The 12,228-nt window shown below is 36.4% G+C and overlaps 1 protein-coding gene across 1 annotated transcript; it reads right to left on the reverse strand.

Annotated features, from left to right (window-relative positions):
- Nucleotides 1-2,902: 2,902 nt before the first annotated feature.
- Nucleotides 2,903-11,654, reverse strand: LOC122749090 (interstitial collagenase-like). The gene is made up of 10 exons (XM_043995265.1): nucleotides 11,556-11,654; nucleotides 10,634-10,878; nucleotides 10,201-10,349; nucleotides 9,985-10,110; nucleotides 8,437-8,598; nucleotides 8,162-8,279; nucleotides 6,942-7,075; nucleotides 5,589-5,751; nucleotides 4,036-4,139; nucleotides 2,903-3,658 (listed from the first exon to the last, which is right to left on the reverse strand). The coding sequence occupies exons 1-10, from the start codon at nucleotides 11,652-11,654 to the stop codon at nucleotides 3,549-3,551; spliced, it is 1,410 nt and encodes a 469-aa protein (XP_043851200.1). The 3' UTR covers nucleotides 2,903-3,548.
- Nucleotides 11,655-12,228: the final 574 nt, after the last annotated feature.

Consider the following 12,228-nt stretch of genomic DNA (forward strand, 5'->3'; position numbering starts at 1 on the left):
CTCTCTTGGTTTTGCTCCCCTTACTCTATATATGTTTAGTAAGTATTCCTAGGTTTCTCTGTAACTGTCTCATGTCTTACAGCATAATTGTTAAGTTGTTTTTCAGTTGTGTCTGACTCTTTGTAACCCTATTTTGGGGGTTTTCTTGTCGAAGATACTGAAGGGGTTTGCCATTTCCTTCTCCAGCTCATTTTACAGAAAAGGAACTGAGGCAAACAGTGTTAAGACTTGCTCAAGGTCACGTAGCTAGTAAATGTCTGAGGTCATATTTGAACTCAGAAAGATGAGTCTTCCTGACTCCAGGCCTAGAGTTTTATATCCACTGCTCCACCTAGCTGCCTCTACAGAATAATAGTATTCTATTACATTCATATACCATAATTTGTTCAGCCAGTCCCTATTTTGTGGGCCCCCCTTTAGCTTCCAGCTTTTGTCACTACAATAAAGTACTATCATTTATATTTTCATACATATGGATCCTTTGTTTTTTATCTCTTTGGAGAATAGACCCAGTATGTTGAATCAAAAAGAATCCACAGTTTAGTAACTTTTGTAACAACAGTTCCAAAAACAAATTTTTTTTTTCAGAGTGACTGGACCAACTCACAGTTTTTTCAACAGTAGACAACAGAGCCTATTTTCCTCTAACTTCTCCAACATTTTTAATATTTCCTTTTCCATTTTTGTTAACTTTTCCAATCTGATGGGTATGAGGTAAAGCCTTGTAGTTGCTTTGATTTGTATTTCTCTAGTTATTAGTGATGTGGAACATTTTATCATAACTTGTTTTTCTTTAATTTTAGGAAACTGGCTTTGACTTTTTATGAATTAGGGGATGGTCTTACCCTATAAAATTGAATCAGTTGCTTAAATACTTGAAAATGAGATCTTTATCAGAAAGATTTACTGCAATTATTTTCGTCCTTCCCTTCTAACTTTCACAGCATTGTTTTTGTTTGTTCAGAACCTTCATTTTATGCAACTAAATTTTACATCTTATCTTAAATAATCTTCTCTGTCCTGTGTTTGGTCATGAATTTTTACCTTGTCCATGCATCTGTAAGGTAATTTCTTTCTTGTTAATCTATTTTAAAAAATTATGTCACTATGTCTAAGTTATAAATCCATGTGGAGGTTGTTTGTCCATATCTAGTTTCTGCCACACCACTTTCCAGTTTTCCCAGCAGGTCAAAGAATGTATTACCCCAATGCTTTATACCTAGTATACTGTTAAAACTCCTTTATCCTGGACAGTCTCTGGTTTAATCAAACACTAAGCTACTGCATTTGTTTTCATCTGTATACTGTTAACTGAACATACTTTAGTGATCAACTTCTCTATTTCTTTTTTGTCTTTTTTTGGAGGGTGAGGCAATTGGGGTTAAGTGACTTGCCCAGGGTCACACACTAGTGTTAAGTGTCTGAGGCCAGATTTGAATTCAGGTCCTCCTGATTCCAGGGCTGGTGCTCTATCTACTGTGCCACCTAGCTGCTCCTAACTTCTCTATTTCTTAACCAGACACAAATTGCTTTGTTGATTAATGCTTTGTACTACAGTTTGAGATTTGATACACATAGTTCCTCTTCTTTGCCACTTTTCCCCCCATTAATTGGGGTTCTTGACATTTTCGTCCTCCAAACTGATTTCACTACATTTTTTCTAGTCTGTAAATAATATTTTTGTAGTTTGATTGATATGTCACTGAATAAGTATGTTGATTTATTTAGTATTGTCACTTTTGTTATATTGGCTCAGCCTACTCATGAGCAACTAATGTTTCATTTAAATCTATCTTTATGTCTGCAAATAATGTTTTATAACTGTAGTTATATAGTTCCTTGCTAGGTCAATTCCCAAGAGTATAGACATATATGTATATGGAATTTTTCTTTCTATTTATTCTTGCTGGGTTTTTTTGATGATATACAGAATTGTTCATGACTTATATGGATTTATTTTATGTCTTGCTAAATATTGATATTAATTCCCTATTAGTTTCCCCATTCCCCTCTTTAAATCAGATCTAGTTTTATTGTTGCTTTGTCTGAGATCATGATTGTTAACCCTGGCTTTTCATAGATTTTGAACCAGTTCCTTATTTTAATTCTATATGTAACTTCTTGTTTAAATGTATTTCTTGTAAACAGTCTATCAATGGATGCTGTTTTTTAATCCATTCAGCTGTCCTCTTCCATTTTATGTATAAGTTCATCCCATTCTTATTCACAATAATAATTTTAAATTGCAACCCCATATTTTACAGGCAAGAGAATTGACAGCTGTAAAGGTAAAATGACTTGCCCAAGGTCACTCAAAGTTCACAAATGTCAAAGCCAGAATTTGGATTCAGGTCATATGAATAAAAAATCAGAACTCTTTCTATTGCATTTTATGTGTACCTTAAGAACCTACCTTGAAGCCAAAAACACCTTGGTTCACATCCTGCCTCACAAACATAGTGCCTGCTTGATTTCAGCAAGCCATGTAGCCTCTCAGTCTGTAGGCAACTCTCTAAGACTGGAAAAACATCAACGTGCATTTCTAGAAGTTTCCTAACATGCGAATCCCCTATACCAATGAAATCACAAGCTCAATCTTTACCCTCATTGCCACGCTGTCTGCCCTGTCCAAGGGGAAGGCAGGGTTCTATTTGTGTCCCTTAGATGCTATCTGTTTATTGATGGCTCTGTTGTCATCCCCTCTGCATCAAGGGGTAAGACAAGGAATAGTTATTGTGTTTTAATATTATATCACTGAGGACACAAGACAACCTCTTATCTTAAAGGTATGACAGAACCAGTGCCTATAGGACCCTGTCTTTTTAGGGTTACACATCATGACAGTTTTATCAAGAAAATTCAGAACAAGCTGGCTATGTAAAGAAAACATCACAAACATTCATTTCAATTAAGCGAACATTTATTAAGCAACTACTACATGAAACATTCTTCTAGATGTGTCTTCCATAATAAAGCGGTACCTGCCCGCAAGGAATTTTCAATTCTTATTAAATGGAGGAAGTGAATCTAGTTTTGTTCCAAATATAAAATCTTTTAACTTTCAGAAAAAATTGAATGTGCTATCCATTGTGTTACAGAGAAAACACCAGTGACCCATGACCCACCACTAGGAAGAACTGTTTTTCTCATACTAGTGATTGATTGTAACAAATTGTTCACACGGGTTGACCCATTCTCTCTTGTGGCCAAGGTATGAGTTTTTGAAACTCACAGCCTAGAATCATATCTTGGTATTTAAATAAGTTTTTTAAATATAGTATTTCAGTCTCCTGGACATAATGTATTTCCTATTATTAAGACAACAACAATGTTAAGAATACAAAAGACATTTAAAAAATAGTGGTTCTAAGCTCCCACTCCCCCCCCACACCCACCCTCAACAACTTCCACAGTACAAAAAACAAGTTATTTTCCCATAGTTATCCAGGCTAATTAAAACAAACAAATAAAAAGGTACTGAATACTGAAAAATGTGGCTCTTTTAGAAAACATCTTCTTGGTGCTTATAAATTATCTTGAAATCTTGCTCAGTAGTTTCCACAGTTAAACCAGCTGTTGGTCTTCAAAACAGTCACAACTCTCTTCGTTTGGGGTTCAAATTTATACTGCCTTGTTCCACTGAAGAAATAGAAGAACTCTAGAAATTGAAAGATATATTTAGTAGATAGATTTTGGTTTATCATCTGAACTACTTGTCAATAGGAAGTAGAGAATGGCCATCTAGTCCCAGTGTTATCACTAATTAGCAAGGTAAACTTGGGCAGGCTATTTCAATTCTCTGGGAATTGACTTGCTCATCTGAAAAATGAAGGGGGTAGGCTAGGAGATCCCTAAGGTTCCTTTCAGTTCTAACACTGATTCTATGAAAACCCCAAAAGTCCCACCCTTTGTTACTCAAGGGTTTCTGTCCTTTGTTTAGTAAATAAAGAATCACATTGCTATTAGCAACAACAAAATAGGGAATCCATGTTTCCTAGTTTGGGAGGATTATTATAAAAATGGCTCCTAACTTACCATTGTCACTGACAACAGCATCAATTTTGCTCCCAATTCCAGGAAAGTCATCTCTTATCAGTTTTGGATAACCTGCATCCATAGATCTTCTGTGTTCATTATATCTGATTAGGAAAAATGTTGAGTGTATAAGAATATTAAGTGTATATATATAAGAAGATAAAAACCAACCAACCAACCAATGAAATGGCCTATAATGACCACTATGATGGTCATCACCAGCTCAATTTATATATAAAGACACTATAAAAACATGTTACTTAATTATATACTAAATGAAAGTAGTTGAATGTCATTTGAATTCACCAGATCTAATGATGATATGATTCTATGAACTTAAGTCCCTGGGCATGTTCCACAGTATGGCCTGATTAAACAGAATGCCATGAGAAACAAGGGACCTTTTTATGTGATGTTTCTAGAAAGATAATTGCATTCAACTTCATCTCTCAAGAGACAGGATAGAATAAATAGAAAGGAACACTGGAAACAAGAGTCCTGAGTATTTTTCCCAGTTCTGTTACTACTTCTTTGAACTTGAAAAAAATAGTTATTCTACATCTCCAGATATGAATTTTTCCTCTTTAAAATGAGGAGGTTGGACTATATTATCTCTAAAATGCTTATCAGCTTAAAAATCCTATGATTGTTTTGCAAGTCTTAATCTTTCAATCAGTAAGCATTTATCAAATTCCTACTGTGAGATGAGCACTGTGCTGGTGCTGGGAATACAAAGGCATGAAATGAAAATCCCTACTCCTAAGAGTGTTACAGTTCTATAGTCTCCACTATATCCTGGGACTTAGCCAGGATAGACAGCTGGTTGCTGATAATTGATCGGGCTCAGGATAGCACTTGATGGATTGTGTAAATATTGGAGTGACTACCTTTCCTAATAAGACAATCATTTACTGAGAGGTGTTACACATGGAGCTCGTCATGTCACTCCATTGTTCCAAAATCCTTAGTGGCTCTTTCCTGCATTAGCTCATTAATTCATGTTATTCTATTTTCTGGGGCCTTCCTTCTTGACAGCTTTATTTTGTACATAAATTAAGCCCTTCTAAACACTCTCTGCTTCAAAATGAACTCTACTCTTATGAACAAATGCCCCCTTCTTATGCCTGGAATGTTTACACTTCTGTTCAATTCCTAGCTACCTTAAAATGCCCTAGTCAAATGTGGCCTTCTACAAGAAACCTTTCCTGATCATCCTTACCCAGAATGAATTTTCTTCTCAGACCTCACAAGGCAATTTGTTTTATACCCCTCTTCTATTGTTAACCTGTAATATTATGCAATAAATCATCTCTACTAGTTAATTACAGTGTCAACTTTTAAGCTTAGTGATGGTAGGAGCTATATCTTATCTAAACTTTTTCTTTCCTCCAGTCCACAGAATAGTGCTCTGGAAACAGCAAGTACCTAATGGTTATTGAATGAATAAATGAATGAATGTCTAAATCTTACATTTTTAAGAATAAATAGACATATCTCTCTGTCAAATCCAAGACTGAGCCAACTCCTTAAGATTTCCAAAGGTGGATTCTTACCTCCAGCACTTGTTCCCCACAAAGAAATATGTTTTTCCAGTGGATTCATCAGAAACAGCAGCATCAATTTTCTTCACAGTGGTAGGAAAACCAAAAGTTCTGTAGATGTCCTTGGGGTAACCTGGCAACACATCCTGACCCTGTGTGACCCAGTACTTGTTACCTATAAACCAAGAATCTTTTATGAGATTTTCCCTGGACTCCAATTGATAATAAGTATAGACACACCCTCAAAAGAACACTTCCCCTACCAACATTTCACAATAACATTGCTAATAACCAAAGCTCACCAATCTGGTCAGTTACTCATTTATAGTATCATTCCTATAGAACTAATTGTCCTTATGTAATATTGTTTTGCCAACGATCATGATTTTATCAAACTAACTTTATAATATTAGATGCGGTTTGTCTATCATTTCTCACTTTTCACCTCTGAAAGCTAAAAGGGAGCTAACCTATTCTGAGGTCAGCTTCACAAAGGGTATGCACATTAGAGAATCACAGAATCATTTAAGAAGGCATCTAGTTCAATGCAATCTGGAAATAACAGAGTCACTGTATATGCATCATGATATTTGACCTTATGTTAAGTCAGAATGTCTGTATAGATAGCTAATGTTATGAAATTAAAAAACTTCCATTCTTATTACCAAAGTAGCAATTAAAATGACAGTTAAAAACAACATAAAATCCAATATGTACACACACACATACAAAATAGGAAAATAAACTAAGTTTATGGTCTCTTTGCTGTCTAAGCTGAGCTATTTAATGCTCTTCTGTAATACTGCATTTATAAGATAGAATCAAACATCTTATCTTTTTCTACATATGCCAAACATCTGACTAGCTATTAGTAGCCAGATACTTGACATCCCCATAGCCTGGGGCTAGATATATAACTATAATTGAGTCAGAGAGAAACAAATCCTTGGTCCTATATAATTTGTAGCTGTTTATTCCCTGGCTATGTGCTAATTAGTGGGGTACTGGCAACACAAAAGCTATTATTAAGGGATTAGATGGTCTAAATCTTTCTGTTCCATGTCCTGTTGTTCCAATTCCAGTCTCTAGATTTTCTGCTTGAGTTCTCTCTCCATGGTCTAGGATGTTTTTTCAATAAAGAGGATAGCATGCAAATCTGTGTTACACAATTCCAGTGACAAAAACAGAGAAGCTACACATGTCACTGTTTAATAAGAATGAGTCACAAACACCTCGTGCCATTTTGTTTGTGACTGGTAAATTCTAGTGGTCTGGATTAAGCCTTTGGGGGAAATCCCATGGACCCTCCTTCCTTGGCCCAATATTATCACACTGAAGTATTGAGGGGAAAATCTGAAGCATTACCTTTGAAGAACCTGACTATGTCCTTTTCTGCAACTTCGTGAGCAGCTTCAATCCTACTTGGGAGGTTTGGCCAGAAGACAGAAATTAAATTGACTTCTGCCTCTGGATCATAGGGGTTCTTACGGAGATAGAACCTGATTTGAGAGAAAGGTGAGAAAATGAAATTCAATTGTAAGGAATCACAAACTGATGACCAATTATCTCAATCCTGGATATGATTTCACATTCTCAGTTATAATGCAAACGTCCTGATTGATTAATATACTTCTTATGAAGAAACAAATGAGTGGGTGATTTTTAATCTTTTTACCTTCCTTTTTTAGGGTAATAGATTGAAGCCATAACACTAGCAGTGGATCACAGAGGGTGAAATTGCATCGCCACCATAATACTTCTGGGTCTTGATTACAGCAGTCTACCCCATACTGCCAACACTGAATGGCTTTAGGGAGTTGTTTTCTTGCCATGTTAGTCTTTCTCCCCACTATCCTTTCCTCTATTTGTTCCTTATGCTTTACACAAAACATCTCCATTTGCTCATGTCTAAAATGACCTGGAGAAGGAAATGTCAAACCACTCCAGTATCTTTGCCAAGAAAACCCCAGAAGGGGTCATGAAGAGTCAGACACAACTGAAAAATGACTAAACAACAAAAGCTTATTGATTGGATGTTCCCAAGCTGTAAAACCCACAGGTGTTAAGATGAGAAGTGCTACTTAAATATGACAAGGTAAAAAACTAAAACATTCCCCAAACTACAAATGCCATTTCTTTTCTACACAAAGCAATCACTTGGTTTTGAAAAGAACTAATCATTGTCTGAGGACATGGTCAATGACAAAATGCAAAGGGCATTAGGCTGAGAGTAAAATGTCTGGGTTCTAGTTCTGGGTCCACTGAAAAATTTCAATGTGACATTAGGATATTCAAATAAAGTCTCTGGACCTAAGCTTTCCCATGTATAAATTAAGATTTCAGTTGTGTCCAATTCTCTCCTTTACTTTCTTAAGCTATGAGAATTAGAATAACAATACATCTTCAAGTACCTCTGAAGGTTATTTACGGCTCAAAGAGCATAAGCATGTGAAATCAATTTGAAAAGAGATCATGTCAAGCCAATACAACGTATCTTTACTATCTTTTACTAATAATTTTAATATAATTATCAATAACAATAAAGGAACCAAGGGCCCAAAGGAAAGGTTGTAGATGGTTTTTACCTGTCTTTGAAGAAGAATTTTTCTCCCCGGATTGTGGTGACAGCATCAAAAGTTAATTTTCCATCACAGGCTCGTGGTGTTGTTGGTCCTGTTGGCTGGACAGGATTATCGATGGGCCCTGAAAGACAATAGGGAAATTAATGCTACCTTAGAATATTTCATGACATGAACACACATTGAATGAAGGCATGCTTTCCAAAATATGAGACCATTGATTAGTCTATAGTAAACTTTTATAAAAGCCAACAAGTTTGTGTATATGTCTTTCCACTTACCATAGATGGCTTGAATGCCATCAATATCATCCTGAGAGAGCTGGATATCATTAGGGTCACTGAAAGCATAGCTGGGGAACATCAAGGCACCAATATCAGAAGAATGGGAAAGACCCAGAGAATGGCCCAGCTCATGAGCAGCAACACGGTACAAGTTGTAATCTAACATAAAACACGATAAAAAAACCAATATATTTGTGAGACACACATTTGTGCTCCATTTCAAAAGCATCCTCTCAGGGCATAAAACATCACCTAGCTACACAAGGGTAGGAAGAAATATATAGCACATTTAGGTTTAATAACAACTGACGTTTGTATAGTGTTTTAAAATTTACAAAGCACTTTACATACAGTGAGTCTCACAAGAAGCCTATAATTTAGGCACTTCAAATTTATTTTAATGTGTGGGGAAACTGAGGCTTAGGTCAAGTGAATTGCCATTGGTTTTATAGCTAGTAATCATCAGAATTCTCCTGACCTCAAGCGTAGCACTCTATACACTATATGAAGCTGCTTCTGAGACATGGTGAGACATTTTTCCAAAAGTTATGTGGTTCTTCTGGAATATAGAATGCATTTTTAACAGTGCTAAAAGGGAGGTCTCCCTGAAGGTGTGATAGGTTATCCTTATAGTACTGGTCCTATCAAAGAGCAGCACATTAATGTGACCTGCAGAACAACCTACTTGCTTATAATCCCTACCCTGGATCAGTCAGTACTATCACTGCCCAAGATGGAAAGCATTAATTCCCTGATAAATAAGAGGTTTTTTTTAAGAAAGTGTTATTTTTAATATGTTCTTAGAAATGCTACCTTGAGGAACATTACCAAAGAGAGGATTCTTGAGGGAACAGACAAAGATGACTGGAATTTTAAGCCTGGGTCATTTGGGGGATAGTGGTGCCACTGAGATAGGTTAATCTAGAGGAACAGGATGGTTGTGGGACAGAGCAGTGAAGAGATAAGATATGGAGTTAGAGAATGTGGCTCAAGACCCAGTTATGCTACTTTCTCTTGATGATTAAGTCCCCTCTCTGAATTTGTCTCTTCTTCTTTAAAAGAAAGTGGATGAAGTCTAAATTACAGGGCTTCCAGATGGAAGGGATCTTAGGCAGTAGATTGTGGTAGATATTTTAGAAATTGATACTTGTAACATTATATGAAGATCCAATGAAATAATTTCTATATAGCACTTTGTGAACTATGGTTTATTACATGCCAGCTATTTGTTTTATTTTCTTACCACACCTATGGCTTATGTTGTGAGCACTGAATAAGATAATATTTGTAAAGCATTTAGTATCCGTGCTTGGCGAATATTAGAAACTTAATAAATATTTATTCCTCTCCTTTCTTCCTTCATCATTATCATTATTATTACCACTACTACTCATAGAAACAATATAGTGCCCATGTATAATGTATTAAATCACTCTTAGATTTATAAAATCTTATTGAAAAATGTCCATTTTAGCATATTCTTTTAGTCCAATCAACTAACATTGCATTGAGATGTGGGGAAAGTTGCAGATTTGTCTGACTTACTTCTATGGTCTTTTGTCCAATTTTCATCTTCGTCAAAATGAGCATCCCCTCCAATATGTGGGCCTGGTTGGAAGGCATGAGCAAGAATTCCATTGGGACCATCAAAGGGAGAATTATCATAATGATCTGAAAGAAGAAATACTTCATTCAAGTCCTCCTCATTTCTCAGGTTAGGCAAAAACCAAGTATCACTAAACTAAAAAGTCAGCTGATTACCTCCATAGTGAAAGGAGATCTTTATATCTGCTTCACCCTCAGAAATCTTAGTGAATGTCAAGGGGGACACATCGCTCCAGACTTTAAATGCTTTCCTGATGGCACTGTCCACATCTTCCTTTCTTAAATCTGGTGTGTAGTTTTCAATGCTTAAAATGAAAAAGAAATGAATATAGATACATCTGTAACTCCAACTTCATTGAAACCATTTTACACATTTCTTTTTCTTTTTTTTTTTTTTTTTTTTTTGGTGTGAGGCAATTGGGGTTAAGTGACTTGCCCAGGGTCACGCAGCTAGTAAGTGTTAAGTGTCTGAGGTCGGATTTGAACTCAGGTCTTCCTGAATCCAGGGCCGGTGCTCTATTCACCACCTAGCTGCCCCTCACATTTCTTTTTTAAACCCATTCTCCTCTTGATGTTTGAGGAACACTACCTGTAAGTAAGGTGTTTCTTTTCCCACTTAGGATTTCCTTCAGTGATAGCAAACTGAGACACATCAGGGACCCCACATCGGGGCTGTTTCATTATCTTTAGAGTTTCATCATCTGGCTTCCCAGTAACTTTCAACCCAAAGAATTTCTGCATTTCCTTGAGCTTCTCAACAACTGGGCTACTGTTTTTCTTCCTTGGAAGTTTCACTGCTTCAGGTTTCAGGTCATAGAATTTCTCAAGATAATTCTGAAGGAAGAGATAGATTTATTTAAACATTAAATATGAGACATTTCCTAGATTATTCTTTAAAGGAATACCAGTGCTTTGGTTTGGTGAGATGATATTTATACCAGAAATGGTGAGGGATAGAGGGTGGAATAACACTCATTTTTCTGTGAATTTAGAGCTTCTGGTTCTTATTATAAGTTTTCCAAGTATTATTTCAGATCCTTGGTCCCTTCTGACCTTGAACAATTGGTGGGTATATGAATAGCATTTCAGCGAGAGAAATCCCCCTTATTTTTATATCTGTGCTAAAGTCAGAATTCTACCTACTTGAACTAGATCTCAGATTGTTTCATTCCTCCTCAAGAGAATTAGCAAAGCAGAGACATAATCTGCTTTGCCATTTCTGACAAATTCTTTCTTTTTTTTTTTTTAATTTTTTTTTTTTGTTAGTGAGGCAATTGGGGTTAAGTGACTTGCCCAGGGTCACACAGCTAGTAAGTGTTAAGTGTCTGAGACAGGATTTGAACTCAGGTACTCCTGACTCCAGGGCCTGTGCTCTATCCACTGCACCACCTAGCTGCCCCCAAATTCTTTCTTGAATGAAAGACACCATTGGCAAAGCCCAGTATACTATCTATTCCAAATCAGTTCCCCCAGAGTTTCCATCTCTTACAATGAAAAAAGACAGGATTTACCTGGGTGATTTGTAGGTCTTCCTCTTTGGTTTCGAAACCTGCAGGGAAGCAGTGGGAGCCTGTGAGGCAGAGGATGAGCAGAGGGAGAAGGCTCTTCATTCTTGCCCTTCTCTGTGTCTCAGACTGATGCAGTAGCTCTTTACCTGCCTCCTGATACACTCTTACTCTTCAAGCAGAGTGTTCTTTATATAGTATTTGGGAAGCCCAAAAGCTAGTAAGTTTCTGACTCATATTTTATAACATCCTCTGGATCAGCAGTTTATCAGAAACAGTGACACAAACCCAAAGCAGGTTAAATGGTCAACTTCTATGGTGCAATCTTATGATTAATATAAAACAGGATGTTTATTAAAGAGGCAAACACGTACAAAGATACTTTCTTGTGTTCTGGTTTGTGATATTTTGATAAATGTACCATATTTGTGAATGTTGTAGTTTATGTAAAACTTTCTGTATGTTTACAGTGAACTTTGTTACTTTGGTAGACAGCCTCAAGCTATGACTTTGATCACTGTAGGTATTTCCATAGACATTTTCCCTAGGTGAGAAGAAACAATCACTGCCAAATTACGGAATACACCCTTTACAGAGTTGGGGGTGGGGAGGGCAAAGTACAACTCCCTAGGCATTGTAGATTACAGTTCTCCAAGGTTTACAAGATCACAGAATTGAA

Source organism: Dromiciops gliroides, chromosome 3 (genome assembly GCF_019393635.1).
Source record: "Dromiciops gliroides isolate mDroGli1 chromosome 3, mDroGli1.pri, whole genome shotgun sequence".
Classification (NCBI taxonomy): Eukaryota; Metazoa; Chordata; class Mammalia; order Microbiotheria; family Microbiotheriidae; genus Dromiciops; species Dromiciops gliroides.

Excerpts from the sequence above, each read along its gene's own strand:
- LOC122749090 (XM_043995265.1), bottom strand. The coding sequence starts at position 11,654 with ATGAAGAGCCTTCTCCCTCTGCTCATCCTCTGCCTCACAGGCTCCCAC. Across the intron at positions 10,350-10,633 it reads AAGAAACACCTTACTTACAG|CATTGAAAACTACACACCAG; the intron begins GTAGTGTTCCTC and ends TTTCATTTTAAG. Across the intron at positions 5,752-6,941 it reads CATAGTCAGGTTCTTCAAAG|GTAACAAGTACTGGGTCACA; the intron begins GTAATGCTTCAG and ends CTTGGTTTATAG.